Source organism: Phocoena phocoena, chromosome 4, assembly GCF_963924675.1.
Source record: "Phocoena phocoena chromosome 4, mPhoPho1.1, whole genome shotgun sequence".
NCBI lineage: Eukaryota > Metazoa > Chordata > Mammalia > Artiodactyla > Phocoenidae > Phocoena > Phocoena phocoena.
In genome coordinates, this window is record NC_089222.1 from 20,834,437 (window position 1) to 20,854,052 (window position 19,616).

At 38.1% G+C, this 19,616-nt stretch overlaps 1 protein-coding gene across 3 annotated transcripts in view; it reads left to right on the forward strand.

Moving 5' to 3' along the window:
* Positions 1-19,616, forward strand: part of ARMC8 (armadillo repeat containing 8) — a 104,461-nt gene that overhangs the window by 1,464 nt on the left and 83,381 nt on the right. For 2 of the 3 annotated variants that reach the window (XM_065877039.1, XM_065877038.1), the window contains exon 1: positions 19,301-19,371. Coding sequence is in view for 1 of the 3 variants with exons in the window: in XM_065877037.1 (XP_065733109.1) it covers positions 19,295-19,371 (77 nt within the window). In the remaining 2 variants the exon portion in view is untranslated. Of the gene's footprint in view, positions 1-19,294; positions 19,372-19,616 lie in introns of those variants that run through there. The other variant, XM_065877037.1, reaches the window with a different exon arrangement.

Sequence of the window (19,616 nt, forward strand, 5' to 3'; positions counted from 1 at the left end):
CTAGCTTATCCTTCATTTGAAGCTTCTTTAGTTTTTGTACGTTGTCAACCCATGTAGTGTACAGTTGAAATTTTGGGGTTTTTTTTTTCACTCCCTCAGTAAATAATATTTCCTATTTTACTTTATTCAAAAACTTCTTGGCGACTTCTCTGGCCTCTTTCTCTCGGACCAGTGAACCTCGCCCGGAAGCGCTTCCTAATAAAGCTCACTTGAAACTTTAAAAAAACAAACAAACAAAAAACTTCTTGAAGAGTATTCCCTACTTCTAGTGGGCATTTTCTTTAGCCCTAGTCTCATTGGGGGCTCTTTTTTTTAAATTTATTTTAAGGTTTTCACAGTCCCAAAGTCTGGTATTTCAGTTCTTCAATTCTGGAGCCTTGGGAAAACAGACCTTTGGATAAATGATTTAAACTGTCTAAACTCACTGATTATAATAATTTCAAGCGAAGCCTGTACCTTTCAAAGTTCTACCTAGGGCACCACTTTTTGAAATACAAAGTGCAAGTGGAACAGGAATTAATCATCAGAAATTATCTTGAAAATAATTGGTTCCTTTAATAGGCTACTATTTTGCACAACACCCAGTGCACAGTTGAGCTCAGCTATGCCTTCAGGAAGCTCACCATCTGAATGGCTCCATAACCTGAGAAACATAATTCTCACCAGGGACAGATCAAATGGTTTTAAAGAATTTCCATTCAAGGCCCTTTATACCTTCTCCTCTCTGAGAGATCTCATTCATTTGTATAACCTTAATTATAATCAACTCACACATCTACATTGGCAGCCTTGACTGTTCTCCATCTAGTCTCACGTCTTCAGTTGTGTGGATGTTACCCATCACTTTCCAACAAAGCACATTCCTTCTCCTAAGAGAACTTAGTCCTGACTTCCCATTTCTGTTAATGGTATTATCTTTCATGGATCACCCACTGTTAAACCACTTGAATCATCATTGACTCTTCCCCCTTTCATGCCCCTATAGCTAATCAGTCCTTAAGTTCTGTTGGCTCTTCATTCTCAGTGTTTCTCACATCTGTCTTTTCCCATGACCACCCTCTCATTCTGGAACTTATCATTTTGTGCCTGCATTACCACAGTTCCTTGCAGTTATTTTTACTGCCTCTAGTGTCTTATCCTCTTAGTTGAATTCAGTTCTCTGCATTTATTTCCCTATACAGCACATTGGATGCACCGGTTCCCTGTTTCAATTCTTCAGTGGGTTCCTGTTGCTGAAAGGCTGATGTTCATATTCAACTTTGGATATAAGATTCTTTATCCTCTGCATGAACCTCCTATCCCATATAAACTGGCTTTCTCAAGTTGAAGTGATCTTGGGTTCTTACAAAACCCAGTAACTCTTGTTGTCTGCCTGCTCATTTGCACATATGAATTAGAGCTTTGTATGGGTTTATTCATGTAACATATTTTGAGCTTCTGTCATTTGCCAGGCATGACATTGGGTTTGGGAATACAGTGGTGAGCTACCTAGACTGTCTTTGCCTTCTTGGAGATTAGCCTAATGGAGAAAATAGACATCAAAATAAATGTCACACAGTTTTTTGTGAATGGTGATTAGTGTTATGAATGAAAAATATACAGTGCTGAACAAGCATGTAATAGGGGAACGTGTTCTAATATGGAGAGCAAAGAGAGCTAGGGAAGGTTTCCCTAAAGAAGTGACAATGAGCTAGAGTTCAAGGACAAGTAAGAACTAACTAGAAAAACAGAAGAACATTCCAGGCAAAGGAAACTGCTTTTGCAGTGGCCCTGAGGCTTTTAATAATTAGTCTGTTTTATCTTCTTAGAGAGTAAATTAATTCAGAGGTAAGTGCTTGACCTTTTCTTCTTCTTAACCCAACTACTTTTTATAGCACTATGTCTTTCATATATTAGATTCTCAATAAATATTTGATTGAACTATTTATTTGGAGGAGTTGGACAAAATCTCCAGGTGTCTTTCTAGGCTACACCATGATCACCCCTATCCCTGTAATGCATTTAGCATTACAACATCACTGTTTTCAACAAATTTATATATTTTCCCGTGTTTCCCAAACTTTTGGGTGATTTTACATTGATTGCATTTTTTTAAACTTTTCATTTTGAGATAATGACAGATTCACAGAAAGTTGCAAAGATAGTACAGAGAGATCCCTGTGTATACTGTACCCAGTTCCCGTGTTTGGTCACATTTTATATAACTATAGTACAATATCAAAACCACAAAACTGATATTGGTATAAATATGTATACAGTTCTGTAATACCATAGTCAAGATCTCCCTCATGCTACTTCTTTATAGTCACACCTGCCTACTGCCCCACACGCACTATCTCTAACCCCTGGTGACAACTAATCTCTTCTCCATCTCCATGATTTTGTCATTTTCTATAATGTTGCATAAATGGAGTCATACAGCGTGTGACCTTTTGAGATTGGCTTTTCTCACTCAGTGTAATGCCCTGGAGATCCATTCAAGCTGTTGTATGTATCAGTAGTTTCTTCCTTTTTACTGCTGAGTAGTATCCTGTGGAATGGATATATAATATGGATGTTTGAAAGATAGTTTGCTTAACTGTTCACCTGTTAGAAATTTGGGGCATTTCCAGTTTTTGGCTGTTATAACCTGCTATGAACAAACATGTACAGGCTTTTGTGTGGACGTAACTTTTTGTATCTCTGAGATAAATGCCCAATAGTGCAATTGCTAGGTTGTATGGTAAATGTATGTTTAATTCTTAAAGAAACTGACAAACTTTTCCAAAGTGGCTGTACCATTTTACATTCCCACCAGTAATGTTTGAGAGATTCAGTTTCTTTGCATGCTCACCAGCAATTTGGTATGTCATTATTTTTTATTTTAGCTGTTCTAATAGATATATAGTGATATCTCATCATGGTCTCAATTTACATTTCTGTAATGATTAGTAATGTCAAAAATATTTTCATTACTTACTTGCCATCCATATTTTATTGAAATATGAATAAAATATTTTATTGAAATATGAATAAAATATTTTAGTGAAATGTGAATAAAATATTATAGTGAAATATTTTTTCATGTCCTTTTGCCCACTTTCTAGTTGGACTGTTTTTTTTTGCAGTACGCAGGCCTCTCACTGTTGTGGCCTCTCCCGTTGCAGAGCACAGGCTCAGCGGCCATGGCTCACGGGCCCAGCCGCTCCGCGGCATGTGGGATCTTCCTGGACCGGGGCACGTACCCGTGTCCCCTGCATCGGCAGGCAGACTCTCAACCACTGTGCCACCTGGGAAGCCCTGTTTGTTTTCTTACTGTAGAATTTTGAAGTCTCTTTATATATTCTAGATGTGAGTCATTGGTCAGATGGGTGCTTTGCAAATATTTTCTCCCAGTCTGTAGCTTATCTTTTCATCCCCTTAAACATAGGTTAAAAAATGAACTTTGATCTTAATTTCACACCTTGTACAAAAATTAATTCAAAATGGATCGTAGATTTAATTGTAAAATATAAAACTTTTAGAATAAACAAAATTTGCAGAACCTTGGGCTTGGTAAAGAATTCTTAGACATAACACCAGAAGTATGACCTGTTTTTTTAAAAATTGGTATCGGACTTGAGATTAAAATTTATGCCTTTTGAAAGACCCTGTTAAGAGGATGATTACACTTTACTTTGGTCAGTTTGTAGTGATTTAAGAGAGACAAGATAATAAAATGCCTTTGAATCATACTGTAGGCTGGCACAGACAGCTAAGGCCTTTGTTACATTTATTTCCCAGTGCCATTATGCCTATTTGATGAGCAGTTATTTGCACTGTATAGGGTATTCCAAGTCTGGATATTCCTTGATTATGTTCTGTTCTTGATGATTATAAGCATTTGTTGGTCTTCAGGTGCACAGTGATTTGCTCTCTTACATGGACAACTGACAAGAGCTAAAAAAATTTTTTCTGTGAGGTTAAGCTCAACTATCTTATAAGTATGAATTTGCCTTCTCTTGGTTTTTAGTAGTAAATGCAAAGTAAAATCTTGTAAGCACATTTTAAAGTTTCCCTTTTGTTTTCTCTACAAAACACCAGCAAGCACAGGGTATGTCAGGAGGTGGTCCTAAAAGAAGACCAGTATGAACTTCCTAATCTTTAATGGCAATGTGGGAAGAATGGGAGATGCTCATCGTATGTTTCTGGACATCTTCTATCTTTTTAAGGAATGATTGCCACCTGAATTCAGACAGCGAATGCTCAGGAAGTCTTTTAAGCTTTACCAAGAGTTAGGTAAGGTCTTCAGTTTCACTTGGATATTTATATCTAGCCTTCTTGTCTCCTCCCATTCTCATCGAGAATTTTAAAGTAGTACCAGGAGCCAGGAATTTCAGTTACTCTGACTTGTATCTTTTTGATTTCTGATTTGGCAGTTGTTTTGCAGTGTAATATGTTATGTTGGCTTCTAGGTAAAGATATGGATTTATTGACAAAGGATGATTGCTGTTATCTTCTGGAAATTGGAGAGCAGCTGCCTTCACTGAGCTGTAGTGCTATGATCCTTAGGACTGTTTAGCTAGGAATGAAAAGTATTCCAAATAAGAGCTGTTTTGCAGAAACAGCCCCCACTTGTCACTTTGGTAGAAGAAAACTGTTTTGATCTCATTTCGTAAACTCAGAAGAATAAAGAGTTAGCTACATTCTCTGGCATATTCATAAAACAGTTATTGGGGGAGGGGGAATGAGATGGTGTTATGCTTTCTATTAAAAATGAAAAGTTATGGTCCAGTGGGAAGAGTTTCCAGCCTATAAAATCTATTAATATTTGGAGATCTTTACCACCTGCAAAATGATTAGAGAACACATGATTCTTCTGTTTCTGGAGTGTTTTAAGAATTTATTAGGCTTTCAAAAAGTTGTAAGATGTGACTGATTGGATGAGGGCAATGAGGAAAAGGAAAGAGTCATAATCATGATCAAGCATGATTGACAAGATTTTTAGTTTTATATCTAGGTGGTATCCTCTACTGAAATGGTGAGGATTAGGAGCTTAACATGTTAGAAGAGTAAGGAGGAAGAATGAGTTTCATTTTGGACATGCTGAGTTTGAAGTGTTTTCTGGGAATTCATTTAGAGGTGTCCACTAGGCAGCTGGATATTCTGGAATGTTTTCCACACCACCAAGCAATTCTCTGGTTCTCTATGGATACTAGCTGGGTGTCCTACAATTTAACTCAATTCTGACACTATTTACTTGGAGATAGTGTCAGGTTCCACAGGTTAAGTCCTGCAAGACTGCCCCCACCTCAGACAGCAGTTGCAAGTCCAGGTTGTTCTCCTGTCCTCTGACTGACCAGTTATAAATCAGGGGTTCCCACTGCTCCCTCCTCAAATTCAGTCATTTGTCAGAATGGTTCACAAAGCTCAGCAAAACATTTATCTTATAAAAGATTCAGATGAACAGCCAGGTGAAGAGGTACATAGGGCAAGATCCAGAAAGGTCCCAAGTGCAGGAACTTCTGTCCATGTGGAACTGGGGTGCACCACCCTCCTGGCAGGTGGATCCATTCATTTACCTGGAAACTTAATCGCGTTTTATTCAGGAGTTTTTATAGAGCGTTAATCTCCAGCCTCCCACTCTTCCACTTCCCAGAGGTTGGTGGATGGGACTGAAAGTTCCAACCCTCTAATCACTTTGTCTTTTGGGTAACCAGTCCCATCTTGAGGCTATCTAGGGGCCCTGGCCTAATCGTTCATTAGCAAAACTCTTGAAAGATGTTCCTTATGAATAAGTAAAGACATTGATGTCACCCAGGAAATTTCAAGGTTTCAGGACCTCTGTGCCAGGAACTGGGAGAAAGACCAAATATATTTATTAAACCACAGATATAGAAGTCTAGTGCTTAAACCTGGGGAGATGATTATTATTGGGAGTCATCAACACATTGACCGAGTTCTTAACGTTTTAAGGGTAAGAGGCTCAACACCATCTTCCCCAGAAAAACATGCATCTGCCTAAAGAATCACATAATTTCAAGGGGCTCATAGATCCCCTGAAACCCACACATAAATCTTGAGTTAACAGTTCCTATTCTTTATTCATTCCAAAGTCAGTCACAAAAGCATAGAGCAAAACTTAAAACTCATTTTCAATCATTTTGGAATGGTAAAAATTGTAACAACAAGGTTTTAAAACTCACGTAAGGTATCATATGGGGGATTTGGCTCTGAAGAACTGTAATCTTTTTCCCAGATTATGCCAGTGATCTTCCCCAAGGTGTACTGTTTGTACAGAAAGGGCTTTGTGTAGCAGGTGGTATAGCAGGCCTGGGAGGCAGAGCTAGATGAGAGATCTAAGCCAGGACAAAGTAAGGCACTGTGGATCTGGGCATAGGCAAAGTGGAATAGACAGAAATTACAAGTGGCCTGTGATACTGGCATAATAGTCACAGGCCACAATGTGGGTGATGGGTCAGGCAGATCCTGAGTGGTACTATGGTCAGAAAGCTAATGCACCAATTGCTGGAAGTGACGGGCTGAGTATGAGTCAAGCACCATGGATAGCTCTGAGGCAAGGGTGTTTACTGCCTCTAAGAATCTGAAGCAAATAAAGCCTTTTGAAAAAAAAAAAAAATCAGAAGGCAGCTAGCCTGTCTGGACTGTACCACCTCTGAGGTGTACAATGAAAGGTGGTACCCTGGATCTCAAAGTCATTACATGATTGCAGTCTTGAAGAATAATTTAAACTATTCTTATGGTCAAGGACAACATCACCTGTGTCTGAATAGCCTCACTCTGTTATATCAGGATTTAGAAGTAGGCATTTGAATGCATCCTAGTGGATTTCCTGGGCTATCTTATCATTTTGGAAGGCATCTAAATGAACCTTTGCCAACCCAGAGAATACCTCAAGCTTTATAAAACTCCTCGCAATCCTTGTCACTCTAATGTCCCATATGAGGTTCTTGCTCCCTTGGAGTTCCAGATTCTGCTATTTTGCACCATAAATCCTTACATGGTCCACTTACTCTGTCCAGAGGGATCTCTTCTTGGTCCTCAGTCTTCAGACATTCTTGTCTACATTGAAGAGTAAATGAATAGAATTTAATAGTGAGAAAGAAATCGTCTAGACCCAAATAGCTCTTTGTGATTTGTACCATACTTTAAAGGGATAAACATTGCAGTACCTGATTAGAAAGAAGCATGAATGCTAAATTGCTTCCAGTTCTTGAGACCACCTAAGCATCTTTATAGCATGTTGATACGATATTACAAGGGCTATAATAATATTTTATTACATTAAAAACTCACTACTGTGCTCTGGTTTTCCTATTATGAAAAAAAAATCCCCCTTTGGGTAAGTAAAGTTACGGAATCTTTGCCTGAAAGAAGCCTGCAGATAATCTTTAGTTTGTCCTTGTCTGTTTTTTATTGATGAAAACTGAGAACCAGAGACTGACCTGTCCACTGTCATATACTATTGTCTATGAAATGTTGTAGTCAGATTTCCAAACACATAGAGGAAAAATTTGTGTGCACAGCGTTACATTTTAGAATTTTATTTTCAAACTTTATATGACTACTGATTTATTTGCTCTTTATTTTAAAATAAGTTCTCTTAACGTGAAATCTGATTTTCAGTCTTAATTACTTATTGAGAGGTCAGGGCTGCTTCTTATCCAAGTAGATTAAGTTTAAAATTATATATTTCAGTATTTTCATAATTGTGTTTATGAGATTGAAACATTATATTCTAGGAATTTTGGTTGTCATAAGTATGTTACATTCTGCACTGATGGGACCCAGCCAAACTGAAGTGCCATTTTATAAACTTCCCAAAGTTGCTAGAGACTGCAGAAAAGCAGGGCTTTGGTGAATTTTGGGAGGAAGGATGCTGCAAACCCCTAGAATCACCTAAGAATGAATCCCATAATAATAAAAAAAAATGTAAAGATAAAAATAGTTTAGGGCTTCCCTGGTGGCGCACTGGTTGAGAGTCCGCCTGCTGATGCAGGGGACACGGGTTCGTGCCCCGGTCTGGGAAGATCCCACATGTTGCGGAGCGGCTGGGCCCGTGAGCCATGGCCGCTGAGCCTGCGTGTCCGGAGCCTGTGCTCCGCAACGTGAGAGGCTCGCGTACCGCAAAAAAAAAAAAAAAAAAAAAAAAAGTTTAAAAAATACTATGTAGTGGGTCTGCAAAAATTGAATGAGAATCTGATTGAATCCTAATGGGGCCAGAAGTTTACTAGAATACAAAAAAGTAAAAGAAAGGAAAAATCAAAATATCCACAAAATTTGGGGTTTACTTAGGCATTTTCTTCTAATTTTTCTTCCTTTTGGAGGCAAGTAGGAATTTTTTAATACATAGGGAGGGCATGATAGCCATCTGCAAGGAAAAGGTCAGTCTTTGTTATATTATCCTTTTTTGTATTGTTCCAGAGGGAGGGAGGTTTTTTTTCCCCTCAAAGTTAGGAAGAAATTCTCTAGTTCTGGGCTTCGAATTGAATAATTGTGAATCTGTGAGTGATCTAAGCAGTACAGTTATTTGGCATTTCAGAAAATTGTCAAAGTGACAGTAGGAAGCATTTGTTTGGACTGAGAGTTGGAGGCATCAGCAAATCAAATTTTCATTTCAAAATGTTTGGGATGGAGGAGAGTTTCTGGAGCTCCCAGCTGACTGGAATGTTAAGAGCTGTTTCAGTTAGTGGTTCTCAACTCTGCTAGACTCCACATCCCCTTCTTAAAACGTATTTTGGAGCACCTCCTTCGCTCTCCTGGAGTGAAATTCATAGATAACTGCTCTTACATGTAAATTTTTAAGAGTTGGCATAATGCCTCAGCTGTGTTAAGGGAGAAAGAGCAGGAAACTAATTTATATTATTTAAATGAGTAAATACTCAGGTACTAGAAAGAAGTAATAAAATAGTGATATATTTACAAATAAGGGTAGTTTAGCTGTAAATATGACTGCTATTAGACAGTGATATAGGTATGATGTGATGGCTACTTAAATATAGTAAGTGATACTGTTTTTGATGTGATTTTTCTGAAGTGAACAACTTTTGATAAAGTTCCTAACAACACAAAGTACACCCTTTCCTGTATTCATATGGGAGTTGCATTCTTGGAAAATGGTATAGTAAAATGATGCGAAACACATTTTTTGTTTATATGTAAAAATGGAGTTAGATTCTAGGCTCAGGTAATTAAAGTTTATTTTCCTACATGACTGCGTAGTGGAAAGTCTTTTCGAGTATGGGCCTGTTGTCCCACTCACTGCAGGACATCTAGCATCCTTAGCCCTTGCCCACTAGATATCAGTAGCACTTATTGCCATTTTGACAACCCAAAATCACTTCCATAGATTTAAAGAATGTATCTTAGGCAGTAGTGTCCCTGTTTAGAACTACTGTTTAGAACTACTGAGATGCTGAGTGTATGGGGTTCTCTTGGGGGGGATGTATTAGTACACTTCCCTCTTTCTCTCCTGCACTTCTCCCTCCCCGCAGCTTGTGCTGTGTATAGTAAAAGGAGATGGAAATAAAATGTGCTATTAAACATTTCCCCCCATAGCATGTATAACCCTATAATATTCTATATCGTTTATTTATTATGTTTATTGCTTTTTATCTTTCTCCCCTTGCTGAAATGTAAGCCCTGCAAAGTTGGGCTTTTTTTGGTTCTTGCCTAGAACAGTGCCTGCATAGCTGTCTAAATATTTGTTGACTGAATTAAAGAGTACAACTTTAGCTTTGTTTTGTATTCCCAAGTGCATACTATATCACTATAATACTAAATTGCGTTTCTCAAACACACCACATTGCTTCAGAACTCTTTTGCGTGTGCTGTGCTCTCCGCCTAGAGTCCTTATCTTTTTTTTCCTCCCCATTTCACCTAGCAAAATAATACTAGTCTTTCAGATTAATCATCCTTGCTGCTTAGATACCACCTCCCATTCCACCCCTAACTTCAGTTAATTGTATCTTCAGCTTTCTTTTTATCTTGTGTTCACTTTTATGGTTACACTTATCCTGTGTTAGAAGTGACAACTGTAACTTACTTACCTGTTTCCTTTCTGTGCTGTGAATGAGTTGAGGGTAAGGGACTCTATCTTAACTCTGTTACCAGCACCTAGTAAATTAAATATATTCACATGTTGAATTTCAGCATGAAATAGGTTTTAAACTGAAGCCTTATAGAGCTCAAACATTCTGTTTTTTGGGTTGTGCTCCTTTCATCTCTTCCCTAAACCAGGATTTTCCCTGACAATGCTGAATGATCAACATTATGAACAATTTTATCTTGAAGTTCCTAGTAGTTTGTGGAATAATTGACACGTGAAATTTTGATTAATATGGCAACGACTAGTTTACACATTCATTTCTCAGGGGTCAGAATTCCCCAGTGAGATTTGTAATATTCCAATTTCTAAAGAACACATGAATTAAATGAGAAAATAGATATGAAAAGACTTTGTAAACTGTAACATACTAAACAAGTGTCAGGTATTATAAAAATATTTGTATTCTGTCTACCTTTTCTTTCTGACTTGGTGTATGGGTACGAGAACACTATAAATTGATTATTCCTTGCGACTTCCCTGGCAGTACAGTGGTTAAGACTCTGCGCTTCCACTGCAGAGGACACAGGTTCGATCCCTGTTCAGGGAACCAAGATACCTCATGCCAAGGTGCAGCCAAAAAAAAAAAAAAAATTACTCCTTGAACTATATATTGGTATTCGTAACTGTGATTTTATATTGTCTGAGTCCATGGTTATACCTACAGTTATAATGCAAGTTAGTAATAAAAAGTTCACTAAGGATTACCTTACATATTTTTAACAGTTATTTTAAATCTCAAGTAATGAAAGTTTAGATTTCTAAGGTCAGCATTCAAATGCATATTTATTTCTTGCTAAGTACTTAGCTTGGTCTGAGAAAAAAGCTGCTATCGGGTGAGGAAAGGTATGTCTGAATAATTAGGCTTTAATCATGAATATGACTATAAATAACTGAGAAGAGCATTAGTACATTCGTTAAGGCAATTATATTTTTTATACAAAAATAGACTTTTCCTGAAATCAGTGTTTATATGGTTCATTTACAGTTTATAGGGGTTTTTCTTGTGTGTTATCTCATTTGATCCACACTCTGAGCTTATGTGGTAATGTTACCATTTTATACTTGAAGAAACAGTCTCAAAATTTTATTTTTTCCCTATGTCACAAAGCTACCAAGTGGTAGAACTAGGTTTCAAACCCATCTTCTGATCCCAAGTCATATATTCTTTCTACCATTCAATGCCTGAATATGGTAGGATTAAAGAACATACTATTTTAATGAGATACACATAGAGCAAGATTTTAATGAAATAAAATAGTTTGATATTTTCTTATTTACACTTAAACCCTCACTCTTCATTGTCTAATAAACCCATTGTTTCACTTCAGGTTTTAGAACTTCAGTTGAACAAATTTACTTCTTCTATTCTTTGTGTTAAATCCCATTTGTGGCAAGTCTGGAACTTAATAATTTGGCATTCAGAACCTTTCCCGAAGAATTTTTTTCAAAAGACAGGGTTTTAATTTACCCCAGTCATGCGTAGTTTATTCAGAAGGGCAATTAGAGATTGTTCTGGTTTGCTTTTTCAGTATGTCTGACCAGTTTTCTGAGCTATCTCTAATTTATTAGAGATAATAAATTTTGTGCCACTAAAGAGGAATAAAAGGTAGGGCGAGCATATAAGCCCGGTTTGTCTCCAACACTCTTCATTTATGTGTTATTCTGTGACAAGTATTAGTAGTGCCCTCTTTCAGTCTTAAAAGTATCCTGGTTTGGATGATAAATTTGAAGGTATATTCATTGTCTGTTTATTGTTATGTAACAAATTACTTAGCTGCTTAAAACAACATTTATTATCTCACAGTTTCTGTAGGTCAGGAATTCAGATGTGGCTTAGCTAATGCCTCTGCCCCAGAGTTCCTTGTGAGGTTGCAGTCAGGGTGTCAACAGGAGCCACGTTTCAAGGCTCAGTTGAGGGAGAATCCATTTCCAAGCTCACTCACAGGATTATTGGCAGGATTTAGTTTCATGTGGGCTGTTGAAACGAGGGCCTCAATCCCTTGCTGGCTCTTGGCCAGGGGCTCCCCTTAGTTCCATGCCATGTGGGGCTCTCCGTAGGGCAACTTAAAACATGGAAGCTGGCTTTTGACAGAGGGAGGGAGGGAGGGACAGACAGACAGACAGACACAGACATGGACACAGAGAGAGAGAGCTCTGCAGTGACATCCTATCACCTCCACTGCTTTCTGCTTGCTAGAATCAAGTCACTACAACCAGTCTTCACTCAAGGGGAGACATCACAAATGGTCACCCTACTAAAAGGGAAATTGCTTCCACATTAATAGTTCTCCACGGTGGAACGCAACTCATTACCTGTTTCTGTTTTCCTTCAAGAAGAAATTTGCTACAAGCTTCTCTTCTTTCTTTAATGTTTAGTACCTGTTCGTACATATGTACATTCAGCTCTACTAAATTCTAAATACTAAGTCACAAATTTGGTGTATACAAACTTTCTGCTTGAAAGGATTCATGTACATTTTTACATAATATAATTTGGAGGGGTGCTATTAAGCGTAAAAATGTAACAGTTTTTAATCTATACGTTTGTGGTAGCTTCTGCAGCTCTGAATGGGTACAGTAAGTTTAGAGCTAGGTTTCGAGGGCTTTCTAGGTCATTTGTTTGAAGCCTTGTGCCAAAAGGCAGAGGTCATAGTGTGACCCTGGCTAGCACTGCTCTCCTTCATGGGCACAGACTGTACCCTGAGCTTTAGCTGGCTGCTTGGCATATTCACTGGATCGGTTGGGAGGATGGAGGATCACTGTGTGTACAAGCCCTTCCAGCTACCGGAAGCTACAGAGTAATTTAAAAGGGTATTAGTGTAATATTCCATTGTATATATGTGCCACATACAATGGAATATTACTCAGCAATAAAAAGAAACGAAATTGAGCTATTTGTAATGAGGTGGGTAGACCTAGAGTCTGTCATACAGAGTGAAATAAGTCAGAAAGATAAAGACAAATACTGTATGCTAACACATATATATGGAATTTAAGAAAAAAAATGTCATGAAGAACCTAGGGGTAAGACAGGAATAAAGACACAGACCTACTAGAGAATGGACTTGAGGATATGGGGAGGGGGAAGGGTAAGCTGTGACAAAGCGAGAGAGAGGCATGGACATATATACACTACCAAACGTAGGGTAGATAGCTAGTGGGAAGCAGCCACATAGCACAGGGAGATCAGCTCGGTGCTTTGTGACCTCCTGGAAGGGTGGGATAGGGAGGGTGGGAGGGAGGGAGACACAAGAGGGAAGAGATATGGGAACATATGTATATGTATAACTGATTCACTTTGTTATAAAGCAGAAACTAACACACCATTGTAAAGCAATTATACTCCAATAAAGATGTAAAAAAAATATTAAAAAAAAGAATAAATGAAAATATTTTCATCAAAAAAAAAGAATAAAAAATAAATAAAAGGGTATTAGTGTTTTGAAGTGAGCGTGAAGCCACGTCTTGAAAGAACAGATCATCAGACACTCTCTTAACCTTTTGGCCTCTGTGGGCAGGAGGGAGGAAGAAACTCCAGTGTTTGTCTTATTTCAGGGGTAAATTAGTGCCTAGATCAAACTGTCCCTCCCCAACATTCAGGATTAAGCTCTTTATCTCTGTTTACATTAACTACCACAAGAAGCCCAGGACTCTAGGGTCCTTCCTCATGTGCTTGTGTCTCTGTCCATTTACTTTTCTATCCTGAACCCTTGCCTCTCTCCCGCTTCTTTCACTGGGTTTCTGTTATCCTCACCCTCTTGTCTGAACATTTCCTTCATCTTTTTGTTTAGACTGAAACCAGGCTTTTCACCTCTTGACACCCTTTTCCTCAGCTTTCTCCTGCAGTCTTATCAGCTGTTGGCTCTTTTTCTTCCCATATCCCTCATATCTCTAGGCCTAGAAGTGGAGACAGAGAATTGCTCCTCATTGCTCTTTTCAGACCCCTCTCTTCCCTTTTCTCTAAACATTCCAGCTCTGAATCTCATCAGACTCTACCTTGTAGTCATCTATAGATCCCCTGGATCATTCCCCCTCATTTCTTTAAGATTTTAGCTCCTAGCTCATGTTCACTTTTTCTAGCACTATTTCTGTGATAATTTATGGAAATTTCATTACCTATGTAGACAATTTTTCTAAAACTCTAGACTTGCCCAATGATCATATCCTCTGTGTTCCCTTGAGGTGTTTGTCCCCATGGTTATTTCCTAGACCTTGACGTTACCAATAACTAAAACCCCTTCATAATCTCTTCAGTTTTACAAATTCTGGTCACCACCTTCTGTCCTCCCAAACCACTCCTTCTACCCGAACACCTGCAAGCCTTCGTCAATCCCCCTGTTACCTGCATGCCATTAATCCTACCGCTTTTTCATTGGTCTTCAATAGGCCTGTCATTATAATCTCAACTTTGCATATACCCTCAACTCAGCTGACCCATTCCTTTGGCTTTGTCATCCTTGCCTGGTGAAATTCCAGCTCTGGTTAAATCTAACTCTATTATTCATGTCTACTTCTGTATATTTTAATGTAGCTGGAGAAAAACACAGCCATGCTGACTGGTCTCACTTTAAATTCATAATCATGAACCTCAAGGTTAGTGCTGCCTGGCAGTCCTGGTATATTTTCTGGCCCATGCTGTGTTTTATTCCTTCTGTTCTTCAGTCTCGCACCCAACCCCACAATTTTAACTTTCAGAAAATAGAGATAATCAGAGAGAATGTCCACAAGCTCTCATCACCGTATCCACCTAATTTATTGCCTCTGACTGTTGTACTTTCCATGTTCTACTTGGTCAGTAAATCCACTTCCCTCTCAATTATTATGAACGTTGTTCCAGAAGTTCTCCCCCTACCCCAGTGCTGCATGTTTTTCTTTATCAAGGCAAAACAAAAATTTCTGTCGATCAATAAGTATGCTTTAATTTATTCCGGCTTTAAAAAAAAAAAAAAAGCTCTCCTGACTTCGCTTGTCCCTCTAGCTCTTACTCTCTTTCTTCACTCCCCTTTACAGTGAAACTCCTTGAAAGAGCTGTCTGTGTGTACTTTATCTAATTCCTCTTTTCCCATTCTCTCTTAAACCCTTGCCAAGCAGGCTTTGACCCCACCACTCTGCCCACACTGTTGTTGTCAAGATCACTGATGACCTCCATGTTCCTAAGTCTAATGGTCAGGTCTTAGTTATTATCTTATGCTACACATCCATAGCATTTGGCATATTTGATTACTCCCTCCTTGAAACCTTGCCCTATCTGGCTTCTCAGATTTCCTCCCACCATACTGGCTGCTTGTTCAGATGCTCCAGAGTTCAGTCTTCAGGCCTTGCCTTATCATGGTTATTCCCTAAGTGAACTTATCCTGTGTATAATCTGTCAACTCCCTAATTTGTATCTCCCACCCACAACTCTCTCCTAAACTCTAGACATATTCAACTGCTAACTTGACATTCTCACTTGGGTGGCTAATAAAATTCTCAGTCCTAACATGTCCAAAACTGAACTTTTGATCTTCTCGCTCAAACCTGCATCTCCCACAGTCTTCCTCATCTCATTAACTGACAACTCAGTCTGACTTTCTAGGTGCTCAGGCAAAAACTTTAAGTGTAATCCTTGGCTCCTCTATTCTTTCACACTCCACATCTACTCTGACAGCATATCCAGTTTGATAGTCATTTCAGCTTTAACATTTATCAGGAATCTGAGTGACTCTTACTACCTCCAGAACTCTTGCCCTAGTCCAGGCTTCCATCATCTCTCTGAAGTGACAGCATTTCTAATTATTGAATAGCCTCCTCCCTAGTCTCCCTGCTTTGTTCCCTAGCCCCCTCCACACATTTGTCTGTTTCTAAAGTTGCAACCAGAGCAGTCCTTTTAAAACAAGTCAGTTCATGTCTCTACTTTCTCAAAACTCTCTAATGGCTTCCCAACTCACACCATAAAAATAAAAATCCTTACAATGACCAACAAGGGTCTATACCAGTGTTGTCCAGTGGAAAAATAATGCCAACCACATATGTAATTAAAAATTTTCCAGCAATCATGCTATACAAGTAAAAAGAAAACATGAAATTAATTTCAATATATCTAATTTAAACCAGTATATCCAAATATTATTTCAACATGTAATCAGTGTAATGAATTATCAATGAAATTGTTTTACTTTTTTATATCAAGTCTTCAAAAATCTGGTGTGTATTTTACACAATTTTGATACCAAATTTTGGTTGGAAATACTTGATTTGTATTTTGATTGGAAATACTTGATCAGTATTTAGGTTTCATGAAATTTACAGTTGAAAGTAAATTTACATACTTAAGTAATTCACAACATTCTTAGAAGTTTTCTAATAACTGAATCCAGTACTGGTTTTTAAATTTTAATTTTAATTAAAGTTTAAAAATTTTAAATTCAGTTTCTAGGCACATTTCAAATGCCCAACAGCCATATAAGACTAGTGGCTATCATATTGGACACCGCAGCTCTTTACCATCTGGCCACTCTTCTCTGACCTCATCTCCTACTGTTTTCTCCTTTGCTCATTCTGCTCCAGCTGTAATGACCTCCTGTTCTTTGATCCCAGCAGACACTTAACATTTCAGAGCCTTTGCATTTGTTGTTCTCTTTGCTTAAAAAGCTTTGCTCCCAGGTAGCTGCATGACTTACTCCTTGGCCTTTTTCAGGTCTTTGCTCAAGTGTCACCTTTTAAAGAAATTATCTCTGACCAACTTATTTAATATCTGCACCAATTGCCTTCTCTCTCAAAGTCTTATATTTCCAGGCTGCCTTTTGAAAGACGAGAGAAGAGGGCTGAAAGGGGAGAGACTGATCTACAAAGGAAAGCAGTGAAATATGAGAAGTGTCCCATACAAACAACTAAGTAAATTTGTTAAGCAAAAACATAAGAGTAAAATCAGATTGAACAAATGACTGTATCCTCTCAGCTTGCTGCTACCTAGGCAGCTCAGAGGATCATTTTTTGTACATAGGACTGACCCCTTTATAGATGTAAGCTCTTTAAGTGCACTGTTCTGCCTTCACATCCTGTTGTATTTTCTTTGGCACCTAGCATAGAACTTTGACCAAAAGGCAATCTGAACACTTCAGTTATTGGCTGCCCATTGATTAGCCTTTTGTGTTTTATATTCTGTGGTTGCCTTTCTACCTTCCTCCCTTCTTTTTCAGTGCCAGCAACTGGTATACTTGCTGATGGTATTTGTGTGTTGGCTTCACATGCCTTATGGCTGTGGTTGTGACCCTGATTCTTTCCTTGTCCTCATGCACTCTTATTCATTTTCCAAAACCAGCTCCTCTAAGAAATCTTCACTATGTATTCTTCTGTTTTATATTCTAGTAGGGAATATAAACATGTAAACACAGTTACAATAGAATATGAATTCTTGAGGGGAGGGACCATGCCTTACTTTTTTTTTGGCCTTTAATGCCTTCCTCAGTGCCTTGCGTATAGTAGGTACGCAGTGCTTGTTAAATTGAATGAACCAGGCATAGAGCAATAGAGTTGCTATTAATGGGAGAAATTTATGTTGTTTAAAATAAGGTCTTAAACCCAAGTACCTTTTTAAAAACCACATTGAGAGGCAAGAGATGTAGAGCTGTGGGAGAGTGTGTGGAGAGAAACAGTAAAATCAAAATCTTTCCTTGCATAGGAGGGAGTCTAAGAGTCTGAAGTTCTCAGAACTTACCATGTTGGAAAGTCAGGAAAGCACATGTGCTCAAATGGAGTGAGAAGACATATCTGTTTGTATTATAGGAATACTGTTTTCTGTTTTACCCTGGATTTTGCTCTTGTGTATATTGTTTCTTGATATATTTGTACAGTTGTTTGCATCCCTACTTAACAGTTGACAGTCTGACATCTGGGTAAAGATCAGCCCTCATTTGTTAACCAGGGGATTGAGAGAGATAATTAAGAGTCCTTCTAAGTCTGTGATTCTATTGTTTTGAGGAAACCAGACCCCGTTAGCAAGTACTTAATGGTACCCTATTAGGCACAAGAATTTTCATCAGTTTGGCTTATTTGCTGCCAGTTTGTTCTTTATAAATGGAGTATGTATTAAAAGTGGGTACTTGAGTTGCCTACAAGGGTATTTTGGTTGCAAGCTCATAATGTGAAAATACACTTTGATTTTAGATTAGCTATATTGTCAGGAAATTTGAGTTTATAGAATTTTTTCCAGAGTTATTTTTGGAGATTCAGAATTTTAAGCTGGCACTGTGTCTTGGCAGTTAACTCTTTTCTGATCAGGGGTTCTGGGTAAACTGGAAAAGTATTTCTTCCTCTCTATAATAATTTATTGCTAATGGATCATAGTACATGAGCAGCATATTCCAGCAGGCATCAGGAAGAAACAGCAAGGGACAAAAATTCTTTTTTTCTGGTTCTTAAACATGTTCTTTGTTTTAAATAATGTCAAGTATTGAAAATTAAATATAAAAAATAAGTATGCCCCCCAAATAAGTATTACAAGAAATAACATAACAGTGCAAACCCCAAAATACAAATAAAAGGAGGTAAGTGTCTCCCCTGCTCTTCACATTCTAACTCTCCCTCTTCTGCCCAGCTTTAGCCAGTTCAGACTGGGTAGCTCTTTTGGACCTGATAAATCACCCTAATTCTTAATTTTTTTTCCCTCACAGAAAGTGTGACAACTCCTTTATATTGGTTTTTATTTTTTGCATATGTCTGCTTCCTAGCAGTATAGCTCTCCTCTGCATCACTTTGAGAGTCTTCCTCTTGCACCAAGACTGCCCTTCATAAACTGTTCATGAAGTCCTTACCCTTTTTTCCTTGCTGAGAATCAGATTTTCCCTCCCTTTAGTGGGTATAAACAGAAGCAACATTCCCATGTTTTTTTCGTGTGTAGGTGACATCCAACAGTTAATTAAGAAACTTAGCTTGCTTCTCAATACTTAACGCCCAGTTCTTCCATGGCAGAGCTTGCAGGGCTCACTGCAAAGGTCCCACTGTCTAGTTATGTTTTTAGTGAGAACCGGGTATCTCTTTCTTCCCCATCTTATGTTTTATCTTGTCACAAGATTTTCTCAGATAGATTTGATTATAATAAGTATTTATAAAAATTCTAATGCTTCTACCTTAAGTTAGATTATATAGCTGTTTGATGTTATGGGTGATACTGTGAATTTGTGATGTGCACGGCTTCAGATGTCATAATTTTTCCCCCCCACTTTCTAGGAAGTAACAGCTAGCAGTCGCCACTATGTTGACAGGCTATTTGACCCTGATCCCCAGAAAGTTCTACAAGGTGTCATGTAAGTAGTATGTATTTAAGAGTCTATCAAAAAGTCTTGTTTGTTTCATGTTTGAATCTGTCAAGTATTATAATTCTGAAAATGCAGGGTTGTAACTTTTTTCTTCTGTTTTGGAAAGACCCCTTGACATTCATGACTTTAATATGGTACTATAAAGAATTGTCTGTTGGATAGTTAACTGACATGGTTAGCTTCATTTTTTGTAGAATACTTGTTTTACATTTTAAAAAATGTTTACTTTGGAG